The 19,439-nt window shown below is 37.7% G+C and overlaps 1 protein-coding gene across 1 annotated transcript; it reads right to left on the bottom strand.

Moving 5' to 3' along the window:
• Positions 1-16,301: 16,301 nt before the first annotated feature.
• LOC131235382 (translationally-controlled tumor protein homolog) lies at positions 16,302-17,315 on the bottom strand. Its single transcript, XM_058232546.1, has 3 exons — positions 16,860-17,315; positions 16,537-16,634; positions 16,302-16,450 (listed from the first exon to the last, which is right to left on the bottom strand). The coding sequence occupies exons 1-3, from the start codon at positions 16,976-16,978 to the stop codon at positions 16,425-16,427; spliced, it is 243 nt and encodes an 80-aa protein (XP_058088529.1). The 5' UTR covers positions 16,979-17,315; the 3' UTR covers positions 16,302-16,424.
• Positions 17,316-19,439: the final 2,124 nt, after the last annotated feature.

Raw genomic sequence — 19,439 nt, 5'->3', positions numbered from 1 at the left:
CGACATTCAGAACGTCACTAGGAATTTACTGTTACAAAGTCATGCCATTTGGTCTCAAGAATGCTAGCGCAACATATTAGAGGGCAATGCAGAATATATTCCAAGACATGATGCATAAGTATGTTGAATGTTATGTGGATGATTTAGTGGTCAGGTCAAATGACGATGAGGAACATTATGAACATTTAGTCTCAGTATTTCGGCGACTCAGAAAGAAGCAACTGAGGATGAATCTGTCTAAATGCATGTTTGATGTCTCGTCAGGAAAGTTCCTCAGTTTTATTGTCAGGCACCGGGGAATTAAAGTTGATCCGAGGAAGATCAGAGCTATTTAAGAAATGCCACCTCCAAAAACACTGAAGGAACTAAAAAGTTTACAGGGAAAGCTAACATATATTCGTCGCTTTATCTCTAATCTCGTAGGAAGATGTTAGCCATTTTCCCATTTAATGAAGAAAGGGGTGAAATTTGTATGGGACCAGTCATGCCAAAATGCATTTGATTCAATCAAGGAATTGTTAAAACAACCTTCAGTACTTGTAGTGCCTGTGAAAGGTAGACCCCTCATTCTTTATATTTCTGTAACAGAGAATTCATTGGGGGCCTTGTTGGCACAAACAAATGAGCATGGGAAGGAGATCACGTTGTATTATCTGAGCAGGACTTTGATAGGAGTTAGATGCAATTACTCACCCATTGAGAAAGTGCGTTTAGCCCTGATCGTCGAAGTACATAAATTAAGGCATTACTGTCTCTCCTATGATATAATTTTGATTTTATGAGTGGATCCTCTGAAATTCTTAATGACAAGGCCAATGCTATTAGGGAGACTAGCCAAGTGGATGCTTTTACTGTCAAAATATATGATCACATATGAACCGGCAAGAACAATAAAGGGACAAGTGGTGGCAGATTTCCTAGCGGCCCACCTTGTACTGGATAACGAAATGATTAGTGATGACTTTCCAGATGAGCAGGTAATGATGATAGAATCGAGTGGTTTGTGGCAAATGTACTTCGACGGTGCTTCCAAAACTTTAGGAACGGGTGCTGGAGTGATATTTATTAGTCCGTAAGGCGACCTGTTGCCATATTCCTTTACGTTAGGTGCAACGTGCACTAATAATGAAGTCGAATATCAAGCTCTCATTATAGGGACGGAAATAGCTCAGGAAATGAGGATAAAAGCGCTACTAATTTTTGGCGATTTTAAGCTAGTGATAAGCCAGCTTGCAAGGGAATTTGAATTATGGAAGCAAGAGCTTCTCCCATATTATTGTCATGCACAACAGTTGTTAAAGCAATTTCAGGATGTCGAAATCAAGCATATACCAAGGTCAGAGAATGCGAGGGCTGCCTTGGCTAGTCTGGCTGCAGCCTTGGCTTATCCTAATCGAAGCCCACTTTAAGTAATAATCGAAGGAGATTTTTACCACTTGTTGAAAATGCCAAAGTAACGGAAGCATTTCCCGTATCATGTTTGGAGATTACAATTGATGATTGGCGTCAGCCTTTTATGGATTATCTCAAGTACAATATCTTGCCGAAGGATCCAGCACAAAGGTTGCAGATAAAGCAAAGGGAGAAGAAATTCATTATGTGTAATGAAGAGCTCTACAGAAAGTCCTATAATGAAGTGTTGTTGAGATGCTTAAATACAAAAGAGGCGAATCAAGTATTGCGCGAAGCACATTCAGGGGAATGCAGGGCTCACCAGGTAGGCATAAATTTGTGTCATCGAATATATCAAATAGGGTATTATTGGCCTACAATGTTCAAGGACACAATTGATTATGCACATCGATGTCATGAATGTCAAATACATGGCGATGTCATACATGTACTTGTACCGCATGAAGATTTGCATCAGTCAGTAGCATCTTGGCCGTTCACAGCTTGGGGACTCAACATTATTGGTCCTATAAACCCATCATCATCCAGAGGAAAATAATACATTTTGGCAACCATTGACTACTTCTCAAAGTGGATTGAAGCCATCGCATTGAGAAATGTCGAAGAGAAAGATGTCGTGAATTTCATATGACATGCAATAATATATCGTTATGGTATTCCCAAGAAAATCATCAATGATAATGGGACCCTATTTAAAAACAGGGGAATGGAGAAATTGTGTTAAAAATTCAATATCCAGCATTCGTTCTCGACACCTTACTATTCGCTGGCTAATGGGTTAGCCAAAGCATTCAATAAGACGATTGTGAAAATATTGAAGAAAAAAGTTACAGGAAACAAATGGGATTGGGATGAGAAGCTACAAGAAACTCTATGGACTTATCGAACTACTCATCGTACTGCTACGAAAGCAACGCCATATTCTTTGGTTTATGGGGTTGAAGCTGTTGTCCCCATTAAAATGTAAGTTATATCGCTCAGAATAGCAGTACATCAGTCGATTATTGGTGACGAAAACACTAAGATCAGACTAGCAAAATTAGATCTGCTAGACGAAAAGCGATTAACGGCCCAACAACGATTACAATTATATCAAACAAGAATCTCTGTAGCTTTTGATAGAAAAGTTAAGCATCACTCCTTCAAGAGAGGTGATATGGTATTGATGTTGAAAAGACCGATAGTCGTCACTCGTAAGACAGGGGGCAAGTTCGACCCTGAATGGGATGGTCCATACGTAATATCAGAAGTGTACTCTAATGAGGCCTATCAGGTGGTGGATCAAGATGGACGAGGCATAAGTATATCAGTGAATACTCGTTTCATAAAGATATATCATCCCTAAATGCTTGTGTAATTTTGATTAAGAAGATTCATAGCATGATTCTTCTCAATCAAAAGGGGGCAGGCAAGGGAATATAAAAGGTAGAACTCCACATTATTTTCTTTTCTTTCTTTTTACATTGTATTTCTCTTTGAATACTAATGAAGTGCAGGCCTTCAAAGTATATCAAGTTCGACCAAATCAATGAAAAGTGCCAATGATTGTTGCCATGTCGCCAATAGTTATCACCAAGATTCCAAATGAGTACCGCCAAATGCAAATCACCAATGCGGAATAATTATCATCAAAGTTGCTAACAAGGCTGCTACTACTACCACACTATCTTGCTAAGTATCAGGCCGTTTAAATTTATTGAAATCAATAGCACCGCTAGGCTAATATACTATCTTAACTGTAAAATTTCGCTTCATTATCATCAGCAAATGCGGTATATTAATTTCGATTCATTATCCCAGCAAGGCCAACTTGCTTTTTACAGGTGGCAGTAGGGGAATTGTGACAACGAGAAGCTAAAATGCATATAAGGCTTATCATTATTTGGTGAGGGCGATATGGCAGAACTATATGGGTAGCAGTGTTGCCTGTGTCCTTAAAAAGCCTGGAAAGAGCATCATACGCACCCATGCGGGCAATTGATGAAGCAGTTATGTAAGACCCATGTCGTCTGAATAGTTTCAAGCAGCGTCATGAGGATGGCCAGAGAGTGCCCCTTGTGAATGGGTCTAACCATGTAGGCGAAGGAAAAGTGAGTTTTCAAAGCAGGATGACTCCCCAAATCCCTAGTTTGATTTCAGTAGTAATTCATGGGGGCAAGTCTCTAAAGCAGGAGACCCTCCACTGATGGAGTGGCGGCCTTAGATTTGGTACCCTGATGGTAACCTTGCATGCCTCGTGAACTCTAAGAGTTACTGTGGCCAACCCTCTGCGTAAATCGTATTGAGTTCACGACCTGGTAGCTTCACTAGGCCCGTTTGATGGATCGTGGTTCGTGAACTCCCCAGCCACGATAAGCCCCACGAACTCTAGAGAGTTACAGCGGCCATTCGCGTAAGACCAGCTCCAACTACTTATGAGTTTAAACTGTGATTGTTTCAACTACTTAAGAGCCTAAATTGTGTGTGCAACTTACTAGAATTAAAACTTAGTCCCGCCCATTCTGAATATCATTTAGGTAATGCTATTCTAATCATTATTATAACTTATTGCTCAAGCTCCACATGTCTATAAAACATGCCTATGAGAATTACTCAAGTTCAAAAATGATGCAATGATAAGATAAATACATGCCACATGAAGATATGACATTAAGATAAATAAGTTTCATAGGAAGTATGAAAAAAAAAGTGCAATATTGTCTATTCAAAATGTACTCCTATTAAACTTGACCGATATGTATTTACTATTGTTCTATTCTAAAGAGGACAAGCTTTCAATGATGATATACTTGTTCTTTTGAAGAGAACGATGGTGCCTGTCTGTCTCTTGTCTTCTTGATGCTTCATAAATAATGTCTTTCATAATTTGCAAAGGAGGAAGAGGGTGAAATTGTACAGAATTATCATCTTCTTCTGAAAAATTTGGAGATTCATGAGTACTTTGCAGAGATACTCCAAAAGCTATCCAACCTTTAAGAGTATCGGCCAATTATGCTTCATAAGAAGTTTGTTCCGAGGAAATCGTTGCACAGAATTGACCAAGACAGGGGGAATGGTTAGTCTCCCTGGAATAACAGATGCCTTGGTCTTCTTAATAACTCCTTATCCAAGGTGGAAGAATAAATATGGCATGGTTAGTTGAATGATATCTACGCACCAAATAGTATTGGTGGATCCACCAACGCATTCAGGGATATGAAGAATGGACTGGGTATCCTTGGCCCGAGAGTATAAAACGAGATCCAATATTAACACTCAATAGTTGTCTCCATATCAAAGCCCAATTATACGGCCCGATGCCACAGTTCTTCATGGATCTGGTAATGATGTCACAAGTCGCCAGCACAGTTTGGTCAAACCCGAACGGACGAGCAAATCTGTTTGGATAATAGGGTTCACGCCAGAACATGCTGCTTTCTCTTAAGGGGAGAGTACTAAATCTAATGGAAACAAGGAATGAGTGCTCGCCATGAGAAATAGAGTCATTATCAATAGCTTTTATGCCTTCCGGATGAACAATGAAAAGAAAATGATGAAAGTCAACAGGATCGCCATCTTCTATTTTATGGGTAACCCAACTGTTTGATCTTTCAACCATCTTCCTCAGTTGGTAGTGCTGAAGAGGGAGTCGATGAGGATCTAAATATGCTTCTAGTAGGTCATCAAAGGTCCAAGGGAAATATACTCTCATCCAACCTATAAAGAAATGCCAAGGAGCATAGACCGAGAAAGGTTAGAGTGATGAATCTATGGGCCCGAAAATTATATCACCAAAAGCACGATATAAGGAACATAGAATTGAAGGAGCTAATGAATGCTTTTGACCCTTAGCCATCGCACCAGTAGCTACAAAAAGGGATGGTCTAATGACTTGTTTCGAACCAGGGAATATTACCAAGCTTAACCAATAAGCTAGGAAGGTTTTAATTCACATGAGTGACTATATTTGGTGGTGTTTGTAATATTCTCACGGATGGTTTTAAGATTCTGATGATTATAGCTTGCAAAGCTGTCAAGGTAAAATAATAGGGTTATTTAAGAAGAAAGATGAAGATTTGAAGAGAAAAGATTAAGAGAAGAGAAGTGTACCATAGTTTGTGAGAAAAATGAGCTAACCATTTAAGAGGAGTGATGTGTTCAGGATGGGGAAAGTTAACCAGCTCACTGAAAAGTTCCAGAGTAGTCTTCAAAATCCCAGATTTACTGTCTTTTACAGAAGCATGAGACAATTCCTAATTTGAAGGAATATAAATATCGAGGATGTCACCCATGATGGGAAGACTTGCTATACAGCAAAGGTCCCATAAGGCAATGCTCATCTCACCCAGAGGAAGATGGAATGAGTTGGTTATGGGGGACCAAAAGTTAAGAAAGCCTCTGAAGATAGCTGTGTTTCCACAAAAATGCTCTGATGTAGCCACAATGGCATCAAAGAGATTAATCCGTTCCAAAATGACTATATGTTTTCGAGCAACAACGCAGGCTCAGGCACTATAGAAATCTCAAGGAGATAGAAGACCCTCAACTATGAAGTTATTCGTCCTCCAGGGGACACGATTGATAAAGAAATGTTGACGAGTAATCTCGAAGAAATGAGTTAGAAAGGGCTGATGAGAATCATGGCAAGGGCATAGAAATCGCATTTTGTATATTATGTTAGTTTTCTGATGCAAATCCTTTCCTTCTATATGGCCTTCTAGGATTCAGGGTTCTCTTATGATCCAATTATCTATAAAGACAAGGCGGCTTCGGTGGGTGGAAGGTTCACTATGAGGGGTTGACCAATGCCGTTGAAGATTCATGGGATAAGAGATGATTTTATCCGAGTAAGGGTGGTAGAATTTAGTAGTTTTTCATTAATCTCCACACAAGTCCAAATGTGACAAGGGAGTTGTTCATATGCGGAAGAAATCGAAGAATTCCTTTTTCTCAAAGATGAAGCCTTTGAATGACTCATGGTGACAAAGAAGAGACAAGTTAAAGAAATTTTAGTAGGGTTTCAAGACAGAAATTTATCACAACAAGGGTGAGCGAGTTGCGCATGCAAGTAATGCAGATATCCTACGCGCAAGATGGGTTTGATTAGAAGATCAAATTTTGAAGTGAGGAACAGTTGAGTGGACCAATATTTATAGACCAGGACTGACGCCAGAGAGTTGCACGAAGCCGCGCAACTCAGGTTCTCCATAGCAAGTTTGATCCTTTAAATTGATTTAAAAAAATCAACTTTTAGATCAAGGGGGCATCTGTTGGGGTACCAAAATTGATTAGAGAGAGAGAGTTGGAGAAAGGCATGAAAAGGAGAGAAAAAGTAGTACAAGTTGGCGGGACCCAAGTTGCACTCGCATAAGTCTTATCAGAGGAGGATTTGGTGATACGAAGTGGGGCCCATAGCACATGAGTTGAGGGCTCACACATGCGGATGCCTATAAATACCCCCCTCACCCCCTCATTTAGAGGAGGAGATATTCAGGAGGTCAGTCTCTTTGACAGGTATTGAAGACAGAGAAGGAAGAAGGGTCGTGCTACTCATAGCAAGTTGCGCGGGCCTGCACAACTCGTCAGCCGCACAACTCCTATAAGAGTTGCGCGGGCAATTTTTGAAGAGCAGTCATTATGCTGAAATTTCTGACAAACGATCAGGCTATTTCAAATATTTCCAAGGGATCCTAGCATGGGAAACTCGCACAACTCGTCTCCCTTGGAAATTTGATGAAAACGCATCGGAATGCTGCCAAAATTTACATTTTAATTATATTTGACTTGCGTATTTTTCTCTTTATTAAGAGATTTTATCGTGGAATCAAAGGATCAAGAGGATATTAATGAACTCCGAACAAATGAAATTGATGAATATTCTCTTTATTCAATCTTTATTGATGTTAAATAAGAAATTCTCCTAAATCAAATGCTTACTGTCAAAATAACAATATTTATGGAAGAGCTATCCTTCATCTCAGAATACCCAGATGATTCAACTCCTGAGATGGGCCTTCCTTCCGAGACAAGGCGATCACAAAATTTCTTGGTCTCCTTCTTTCACCTTCTCCAGCCTTTCTGCCTACCTCCGTGAGCCGAGCATGCACACTCATCATGCCACTCGCTTCCAAATGCAGAATCTCAGTCTGCCTTCTGAAAGACACTGGGAAATGTCACACTCTCAGCCGCCACAGGCTGGCCTTGTGAGCTCTCAATCTGGCCGACTTTGCTCGACTCTCCCGCCTCCTCCGCCCCATCACACATCTAAGCAAACTCGGCGAGCGCCCTCAATACGCATGGGGTGAACTACAGAGAAAAGAAGAAAAAGGAGTGGAGACGAGAAACCAGAAATATTAGGGCTGAGTTGATTTTGGCTCAGTCGTCTCCCAGCACCCAGAGGACCAGAACCATTTTTCCTTCCAATTTTTATTAGAGGTCGGAGGGTTGATTATGAGGGCCCCACCAATGTTCCGCCAAGCATAGTACTAGTCGGGTTAGATGTTCGGCTTTAATTGGTATGGGTGGAGGAACTCGTCACAGAAAGGGGCCATACAACCGATCAAGCCCCTCCACCTGTTTAGAATCATCTGTCCTAGGTCAAAGCCTAGGCGAGCTAGCAGATGCTTGACTACTAACTACCAAAACATAGGGCAATGCCGACGGTTAAAAACTGTCGGCAATGATGTTCCCCGACTGATTTTAGCCATCGCAAGGTCTGTCGGCAAAGGGTGCGTCAGCGTTGCTCGCCGACGGTAAAGGCGATGGCTAAAACCGTCAGCGTTTCTGACGGTAAAGGTGACGGCCAAAACCGTCGACGATTTCCGTTAGTGTTTCCGACGGTAAGGGCGATGGCCAAAACCGTCGGAGTTTTCGACGGTTTTTAGCCGTCGGCAATTGTCATAAATTCAAAAAAGAAATTTCATTTTAAAATATATATCATCCATTGAATTTGGATGATATATTTCTTACTTTTCTATTGTGTAGACTTACCTTCTCAAATATGTTGGTTCGTTTAGGGCTTTAGAAAAATGGGTATATTTAGAAATGGATGTGTGCGTTGATCAACGCACATCCATTTCTAGAAATACCCATTTCTCCGAAGTCCTGAACGAACCAACCTATTTGAGAAGGCAAGCCTACACAATAGAAAAACACATGTATGACATATCAAAAACTTTTAAAGGCAACAAGAAGCAAAAACCAGCATGGCATACCAAAAACAACTTGCATCTCTTTCAGCTTGTGAGAAGAACATGAAAGCAAACATAGCTCTCTTTGGTGCATTAGGATCCATTTTCTTCTTTGGTTCTCTTCTTTGAACCATCTTCATCTCCATCCTTGGATTTCTTCTTAGAAGAAGATGCCTTAGGAGCAACTGCTTTCATTTACAAGAGCCTGAAAGTACTTGGGCCATATCCACAATTCATTTCTCCTCCCGAGGAGCAAGCACCATATAACAGGCAAGAAAGAGCTAACGCTTTTGTAACTGTGAACACATTCAATTAGAAATTTAAAAAAAAAAAAGTCTATGTATATTAAAGATCTGGAGGAAAAGAACAACTTTCCTGTCCAAATAACATCTTAAATACATGCATATTCAAGATCATGGCTCAAAATAATCATTGGTATATGGAAAATTTTGACCAATCTATGGATATCGAAGATCAAGAGATCTATAATGGCAATTTAAACCCTAAAACAACATTAATGCCTAAAGTCATAACCATTCTTAGAAAATTAAAGATTAAGAGCATGGTCTCTACAATATAGAGACGGAGTAGATAAGGAGAATTACACCCACACCATTAGTCTTTGGAGAGTCATTTACTTTATGTTTTAAAAGGACATTGGAAGCAATTTCAAACTTTTTTTTTTTGAAAGATTGAAGCGATTTCAAACATATAAAAGGTTATTTAGGTAACTTGGATGTTTAGATGCCTCTCTGTGCATTGCATGTGCAATACCTACTAGTAAAAGAAATAAAAACTAAAATCTAGCACACAACCATAAAACCACCTACATTCAACTTCAAAACACTCTCAATTACCCGAAAACAACAATTTTGCTCAAATTTTTGTTTAAAACCATAATGCCTATAAAAATACCATACATCAGCAACTTGATCTTAGAAACAACACAAAACATCTAAAGTTGTATGCTTTGAACTTCAAAAACAATCCCATTAACTAAATATGCAAGAGTCCACTCTGATTTGCATTCGGAAAATGTAATTCGTAAGAAAATCAAAGATGGGGAAATTAATATTGGCAATATGATCTTAGAAACTACAGAAAATTCCACAGATCCTTAAGGAAAGAACCAAGAATAATGTGACAGATAAATGAATTAGCAGACAACCAACACTTCGATGCCTTTATAAAGCAGAGGCCATACCCGAGGCCCACTATGCTGTATATTTAAATCCACTCAGATCGTTGGGTGATAACCCTTAGTTGAAATGTGCCCAAAAAGATAGAGCGTAGCTTCGATGGATCTCTTACATGAGACTTGTTATAAATTGATGTATGGATACACCGAAAAATATAAAAAATAAATTTACGAAAATTTATTTCACTAGGCTGAATCACGTATAAAATTCATTGTCCTTAAAGCATGATTTGGCCCCTTATCAACTGTTGATGGGTTACAAGCGAATTGCTTCCAGGATAAAACAAGCCTTATATGGATACAGCGTGCAACAATCACGATAGGTCCACTATGGAACAGTTTTTAACGCAGCAGATCTCTTCTGGCAGACTCAGACGGTAGAGATGTTCACAGTATTCTATACTAGAGATTTGGATCGTATCTGATTTGATGAGAGAGATGGGTGCGCCATCTAGTGCCACTACAGCCACACTGTCTCACTGCCCACGCCCGTGCCCGAGCGTGAGCAACTTGAGTATCACCTCCTCCAAAAACTCCAAATAAGAATACTCTTCACAATATCTTATATAAACCACATAACTTTTCTTAACATTTTCGATGTGAGACAAAGCACACATTGCACTTTTTAATTCAAAATTTTCAAAAAGCATTTTGGCGGGAAATTCCTGAAATTTTGAAAAATTCAAAATTTTTTTTTTTCAAAAACCAACTGATTTTTAACAAGACCTACCGTGATGTATGCGCCTTACATCCATGAAGTCGATCCGTTTTGACCGCTCATTTTAGTACATAATCCAAAAAAAGAATCAGATTTACATATCAGGTGGACCATATCACAGGAAAAAGCATAGATGTCTGCTATTATTCTAATCAGCTATCCAACAACCAAAACACATGCACCCGATTAGGAGTTTAATGTCTAACTCTTGTTTCCACTCAATCTTCAAAGGCATGCAATACCCCAAAGAGAAAAGGTTCTTTTTTAAAGAAAAAAAAAAAGGAAAAAAAAGAAAAGAAAAGAAAAAGAGTAGACAAAATCCTACCAATCTCCTAAATCTCCACAGATGTTGAATGCGGAAGACCAAAAGGAAAATAGAAAAAAAAAAAAAGTATAAAAATACAAAGACAAACATGTTGCGCCCAAAAAAAAGTAGTATAAAAATGTGGCACATATTCTTCAAGGGTCCATTCACAATAAATACAAGGTATTTCCCATGCTTTCTCTTAACTCTCAATGAATATGCAATATCCAACAGAAAGAAGAAATGCATAAAAATGCACACAAGTCCCAATCTTTCTTTCTTGTAAATATATACGAAAAGATAAAAGAATAATACCCAATCAAAAGATAAAACATAGAAGTGTCCATAAATATATGTCCTTATGCTCTTAAATCTCTACCGCATGCTACATTCAAAATCAATCATTCAAAAAAACAAACAAAATACAAGCTGCAAGTAAATATCAGTACTCTCCTGACTCTCTGTCAACATGCATTATCCAAGCAAAAGCAAAAAAAAAGAAGTGTACAAATGCAAATTAGTATCTGTTCAACTTTTTCCCAAATCCCCGAACCATGTTTTGCACAAAAAAGAAGAAAATTGTCCAGACATGAATGTGGAGTTTCTTGGATGGTTGTTCATTGTTTTCTATAGTGTGTCCCACCTGATTAGTTGGATCCACCTAACTTTTGGGATATATCATTTTCATGGTGAGACAACTTGCTGAACAGGCCAGATGTCATACAAATGCATCGTGGTCCCCACGCCCCACCTGATAGTTGGATCCAACTAACTGTATGTGAGTCTTTCTCATATAAGCCATCCTATTTTTCCTTCGAATTTGACTAGCTAGCTATTTTACTCTTAACCATACATTTAGTAGCTATTAATGGATGGTTAGGTTTGCTCCATCAATGTGATTGTAGATATATGATCCATCCACAATTGGCCCCACAATTTGGACAACCTGATAACTGCACTTCAGTGCCACATGTGAGAAAGACGAGTCACCACCATTTTCTAAAATGAGCAAAACTAGCGAAGGAGTCTAACGCCACAGGATACATTGGTGGGGAGAGTACAGTAGAAACAGCATGAAGAAACAGAGAAGGGTAAATCACCAGGCCTTGTTTGGATGCACTATTGCAATTGAATTAAAATACTTAGATTCAATAAAAAATAATCACAAAAAGCCTATGAGAACTTTCAACACAGCCCTTTATTTTCTACTAATGCATCACATATGTAGGATAATAAGGTGGGCCATACCATGATGATCACCTGGTGGGAAAATAAGGCTGACCCACTCATCAGGCAGGACATCTAAATCAATAGACAGTTGATGGTATGACTCAGTGTATAGGTGTGGCTCACCCAATAACATATATGAGTTGATTTCATGACAATTCACCTTCCTGGTGATTCCCACCTTTTTCAAGGATTGGATTCATGAAATCAGTTTACCATTAGAAATTGCTCAAAAGATCACATTTGAAGAGAAGGTAACGGCATACAACATGGATCATTTACAGAAACTAATGGATGACAAATTATGTGCAACATACAGAGATGGTTCAGCCACTTATGCAATTAGGGAAGGTTCAAAAGGACATACATATTTGAAAGTTGGTCAAATTATAAATAGGCATGTTATGGACGGAGAAATTATTTTCACTAATAGGCCACCTAGTACTCATAAACATTCATTGCAAGCATTTTCTGTCTATGTGCATGACGACCATACTGTTAAAATCAACGCATGCATGGCATACCAAAAACTTTGAGATGGTAAATAGAAAAGCACATGCATGGCATAACAAAAACTTTTAAAGGCAACAAGAAGCAAAAACCAACTTGCAAATATGTGAAACAAGTATCAAAATTAGCAACAAAAATAACCAATATTGCGCAAATACATCTGTACAGTTATTTTTTAATAAGCTATGCTACAATACAAATATACATTTCTTTAGTATAACATGTGCGTTTAAAAAATTATGATAAAAGTATCAATACTTGCATTTGGATATAGCAACAACTTTGTGTTTCTGAGGGACTTCCAAGCAAACTTGCAATTAGCAGTTGGGAAGGCATCAAAACTAGAACTTGCATGAAGCTGGCTTCCTTTTTCTTCCTTTTTCCACCCAAATCAGAGGAGAGTGTACTGGGAGACACTAAACATACCTCAGATGTGTTTGGATGATAGTGAATCATGTGTGAGAACAGGAAATTCCAAATGCATCCTAAAATATTCTACATAAGCTCAAGCTTATTGTTCATGTAATATGACTATATGAGTGAAAAACATATGACCTTCGGTATCCCATTATGTAAGCATGAAAAATAAATGTGACAAACCATCCATTTGTGAATAGGCTGTAATCAGTAACACTTATCATCAGTGAATGTTTTTACCCATTATTTCATGTTACCTGCTTCCCCTGTCATATTTTTCATTAATAAATATAGAAGCATACTCTATGTTAGTTTTTCACAGTATAAATATTGGTAATGGTTCATCAATCCTCATATGTGACAGTGATGTACAGCTATTAGACCATCCAAATGGTCCATTCCGTTGTGGATGGAGCATCTCTATAATCACACCGATCAAGCAATCCCAACCATCCAAATAGTCCATTCCATTGTGGATGGAGATCCACTATGTTTTTTAGCATTCTAGATTGTACTATTTGTTGACTAAAGAGAAGAAACTTGTTAGTACATAACTGAAATGTGGCTGAACTATGCACATACAATTGAGTGCTTGTTATATGTTACATATATATGTACGATATATGAGTAATATTTACACAGCTTAATGGATGGTAAGTTATTGATAGCCTTGTCTCAACAATTTATGGTTGATTTAGATTGATAAAATGATTCAAGACCTCACCCAATCATCAAAATAGGGTCATAATGGACTCCACATTCCATACAACAGATGTCTATCTATCCCACTTGCCACCACTATTTCCTATATTGTATGATACAAGATTTTAATAGAAAATTTAGCAAACCCCGAGAAAGAAAATGTAGCAGAATCTCATCCCTAAGATTACTTGTATACTGGGATATACAGCATTGTTTCCAGACATCAATAAAGATCTAGGCAAAATGACCAGAAAAAGGGCTGTTTTAGTATATATGCCAAAGAAATCAGCAATTTGATCTAGATAGACAAAAAAATAAATCAGCAAATTCACCATTTCAGAGCTGAAAAGCTTGGCTGTAATTTTACCCGATAGGATTTTTTTTTTTTTTTTAGCAACTTAAATGGTATTTTTTTTTTTTTAAGGAACCATATCATTGATAGAAAAGCTGTACAACTTACAAGATGCCTTCAGACGGCCCCTGGAACAAAAAGGGAACAGGGGCGCCTATCGTCAGGGCAGCCAGGACGGCCGCCAAGTAAAAGAAAAAGAGGAAAGGAAACCACAAAAAAAAAACCTCTACAGCTTCACAATGGAGGATCTGATGGAACCTAAACCGACTTTGTCTAGGAAGACAAGCTCGCGTGCACATGTCGTTGTGAAGTACCTAGCAAGTACATAAATGCTAATAAATTGGAATAGGTTGTCGTCGTTGAAGTAGCTAGCAAGTACATAAATTTGAAAAACTGTTCATTCAATTGTATGCCATTGCCTTACTTCCAAATGCTAATAAATTGACTTGTTAAATAAGATCCAGATGACACTCAGGGCAATAAATTTGAATCATATTTAAAAAAGAATGCATTGACTCCTTTGAATATTAGAATCTACAAACTAAAATAATTTTCAGGAATCAATTGAATGACAGCATTATGACTTACCAACACTATGCCAACACTTGTCAATATGTTTACGCCTAACACAAGCATCGTGCACATGAAATTTTTTCAATATAAATTTAAGATTTGAACAAATATCAAAATAGTTTTCCAAGAAATACCAGAAAACCAAATCCAATAACACAAGGTAAAATATCTGCATACCTGAAGTAGCTGTTGCTGCTGCTGCACCATCGCAGCAGCCAAAAATTCCTACGGATTGCAGCTGTTCAGCGGTCTTTGCAGCTTCCCTGTCATTTGCTTCTAAAAACACAATAAGAAGAAAAAATAAATCAGAAAAAAAAAAAAAAAAAGATTCGTGGAAGATTGTTGTGTATATGTCATCCAGGCCATTCAAACCCTTCATCTGGTCTGGATGAAGGAAAAAATCGGGCTGTTTTGAAACTCGGATGGGCATTGGTGCACATCAAGGGTGAGCATTTCCACCCAATTTGTTCCCTATGTTGTGGCCCAACTTAGTTCTGGATCGGGCTGATATTCGGGACCTGAGGATAATAAAGGTAGGATGCACTAGTAGCAAAAGAAAAGGGAAAAAATAAAATAAAAGAGATAAGAAGCAAGTAGTTCTAAACAAAATTATAGTCCAAAAAGCAATTGAAGTAGTAAACATAGTTGTAATGCTAACAGTAATGATCTTTTTGAACCTTAAGTTATGTAGAGTTGATAGGTGAATCATATTTTGTTATCAGTTGAAAGAGAAACCTGAATCTAAACATAGAGAAAAAATGCATAACAAAAGCTGAGAAGTATTGAACACACGAGTAGATTGGGGGATGTTACAGTGGGTATGATTTATTTGGCAGGCAACGCAAACAATAGAGTTTCAAAATGCCAATGCCATATGTGAAATCCTCACACCCACAATCTTGCACATCCAGGTTTAATTTATTTAAGAATAAAAACACAACTTCTTGATTTTTTTTGAGAGATACAAGTTCTTGATTTTTAACACACCACCCAAGAATTCTTGTTCAATATTCAAATTGTAACTAACAATCAAAAGGATAATACTTGCATCTAGACATGATTCTATGAGAAAGCATCAGTTTATTCAAATGCAGGTTCCTCGGTAATTTAAAGCTTTGTTTCTAACCAGTGGTCCACTTGAGGAGCAATGCCGCCTAATTTTAGAGCCAAGCAATCCAATGATTGTGGCCCAGCTAATGGAGAACTTGGACCTCACACATGTATGCCATATCGGCACATGCACTTGATGACAATTCTCATCTTTAACAAACGGTTCCAGAACCCAGCATCAAATTCTGATGATAGTTTCTGAAGTCGAACAATAGGAAGACATTCAAGTGTAAAATGTAAGACATCAATAACTTGAAAATTTAAATCCTAGCAAGAACTGATAAATAGAAACATAATGAGCAATTGTATCCATCAGATGCAAATTTTAATCTAATTAGATTGACATCAAGCATCCAATTGTTTGACGGGAGGATGAAACTGATGTCACAAGTCTTGTTTCACTTAAATTGACAATCGAGATCCCAAATAGTAGACATTAGCAACCTTGTTTAAGACGATCAATTTCAGAATAAAGATCCTTGATCAATGTTGATTTCATCTTCTGATTAACCTGCAAATATTTATATAAAAAAAACTTCAAAATAATGTTTGACTTCAAAGATAGTGGACAAATGGCATTAACCAGTCCCCATTACTGACCTCTGGCTTATTCTTGATATTTTTTGCACGGTGTGCATAATCTAGAGTGTCGAGTGTCTCTTCCAAGCAGTGTATGGAAGGTGATATGGTTGCAATTATGCATGTTTTTGTTTTTCCTCCCAGGGAATCCCTCAGTAACCTCGTGAATTTGTTATCCCTGATGTACCAAGGAAATCATCATTTTCTCACACCCACATTATCAAGACAACAATTGGAAATCAATCAACTGCCACTGATTCACACCTGCATGGAATATGACCAGAATGCTCAACAAGTGCATTAATGACACGACCAAGTGTAAGCAAGCTTTTATTGATCTCTCGTGCTTCCCTTGCTCTACCCTGCAACCAAATCCAGAGAGCATATCCATAACAATTTGCAAGATAAGAATTTAATATAAATAAATGGCAAATATTAGTTTAATCCAGAGATCATTAAGCTTCTAAAACAGAACAAATGTCTATGTTTTCTAATCACAAATTCTATGATGCTTATAAAACCAGAATTAATAAGTAAAATATAAATAAAAAAATATATAAAGCAAAGAGACATCGGTAAGAAATTACAATTGAAGGTCCTTGAGCTTCAAAAGTAGAAACTTTGTTGCTCCCTCAATGTTCTTCTTAAATTGTTCCTGATGCTCTCCCTCCAACTTAGGAGTCAACAGCTTGATATACCTCTTCATGTAGGTAACAGACTTCTTCTTATCAAAAGAAGCTTGCTCCAACAAAGAGACAAATTTTCACAACAGTAAACTATCGATAAGCTTCATCACATTCAAGCAAAAACAAATTACTCATGGGACAGGGCTCTTCATGTAGAGCCCTGACTCAGCTGAGTTGTGAATCTACTCTGGACTGAACAAGTCAGTACACGTTGCCGAGTCTTAAAATCATGCTCCATAGTCCATACTGATTTTGTGAGAAGGTTCTCAACTCAACTGACTCATTGAGTCAAGAAATTGCTATCTTCCTAATTTTTTCTCAACTTGGTGACTGTTGAGTCACACCCCAAGTTACAATGATGCACCGATATCGTGACAGGATGAACAAAGAAGACCTGAAGCCATCTCTCTCTCTGTTGTGCCCAACTTCTTCTTGCAATGGCGGTTTGCCCGGGCGAAAAAGGGATTGCTGACAGAAGCCATGAGTTCCCTCTTAGTTGTTGTTCGAGCATTCCGCTATTGAAGCCCGAGGCAAATGCCACCACCCATTCTTATTCACCTGCAGCAAGGAACTCCATCTCCAATGAGTACTTCTTAAGACATAATTGTAGTCTTCTTCCCAAGAGTAGCAACAGTAACTGCTACAAATTCAATAGATTAACAAAGTATTTAAATAGTAGACTTACATAGAAAAAGAAAAGTAAATTACTCACAAAACATCCTCTGAAGCCAATTACTTTTTAGTAACTTCTCTGTCTTTTATAATCAAACAGAAGCATTTCAAGCCATTGATTCAAGAAAGTAAACAGTGCATTTGGGTGAATGCTCAAACTGAATCACTGGTCAAGTCAAGTGGAAAGAGCGAAATTGTAATTCCTTAGCATGCATATTGAAGGAGTGAGCTCCAAAGTCACTACTGCCACATTAGCTAAAGAAGAATTTCCTTAGCATGCATATTGGGGGATTGAACTCCATTAGCTAAAAAACGGATTCCAATAACCTTTAAAAAATAAAAATTATTATCTATTGAAGTTTTCTATCCATTTGAACTTTCTTTTTTTTAGGACTTCAAAAACCCTAATCATATCCTCATGATTAAAGTGAATAAATGCAAGCTAAGACATGAGTAGCTTGACCCAATAAGCAAACAATAAAAACAACCAACAGCCTGCAGGAAAATAATAATAAGGAACACAAGAAACTACCAAAAAAGTTAACCTTCCTCCTTACAGCCAGTCAAACCAAAAAGCATATGAAGGATGAAGTAAAAATATAAACCGCTTATCCATTAAACTGACATGCATCCTTAACTACAAGGAAAAAGCTTAAACAGAAAACTGACCAAAGAGGGACTTGAAAGAAACAGGTGATGCTCCAATTAACGATCTTAACAATTAACAGAAGATCTCAAAAATGGCAAAAATAAGCACATCCACCAAAATACAGCCAAATCACATTGGTAGTTTCACATAAACACAACTCTTTAAAAATTTTGAATACAAGAAACAACTGCTTATTAGACACAGGAGAAAACCTGCCATAGAATTACGAAAGAGATGTTCAAATGCAGAACATAGAAGATTGACTTCCTAGCTGCGACCATAAGCAAGATCTTAGAACAGACTATATCCTTACAAAACCAAATATTCAAAAACAGGGCAGTGCTAACCGAGTAGAACGTAGAGGATCCTGCAATTAGAAGTGGCAGGCCATTGTTTTAAATTGACAGTTTTATATGAAAAAGGCCATTTTAGCATAGAGTTGTTGCTTACCATTAGTGGTGGCAGGTTGAAATAGAATATCATCCATAGACTTCGAGCTAGAAAAGGCCGATGCTTCCTAAAAGCAAACAAAAAAAACAAAAACTTGTATAAATAACGTTAGTAGCGTTGATGACTATATTACAAAAAGAATTTTTTTTAATATATAACAATGTTATTGGTGTAAAGATTATAGTCAACTGCTTGATTCATCAGTAGATGGAAGGAGATTATAAGCAAGGTTAACAGCAGATAATGTGTCATCTGTTTTTATAATTGTCCAGTTGCAACATCATGCTGCCTTGTTCTTTTATTAAATTTTTTCCTAAAAGTCATGTCAATGTTCCTTGCATTAGTACGACAAATCAGGCATGTTCAAACAACAAGAGCAATCCAACACCGACAGGCATTATGATAAACCAAAGATTGTTCAATGATTCAGCTTATGTTGGATAACTTGTACATGCATGATGCAGATGACCTAGAAAACCCATTCATTCAGCAGAATATGTAATAGCAGAGAGACAGTATCTTTAATGTAAGCTACGATATGTATTTTTAATACAAAAAAAGGTGTTGTTTTTGTCGATTTTAACATCAAATTCAAGTCTACACACCTTCAATCGCATGAAACACAAGTTGCAGTTCTTCTCCAGAAGCTTGAAATTTTTTATCAACCCAATCAGACTGATTTGACTAACCGATGTTTGTAGTAGAAAAGC

This window comes from Magnolia sinica, chromosome 19, assembly GCF_029962835.1.
Source record: "Magnolia sinica isolate HGM2019 chromosome 19, MsV1, whole genome shotgun sequence".
NCBI lineage: Eukaryota > Viridiplantae > Streptophyta > Magnoliopsida > Magnoliales > Magnoliaceae > Magnolia > Magnolia sinica.
Note: the sequence above shows the minus strand (reverse complement) of the source record. Positions and strands in the feature narration are given on the sequence as shown.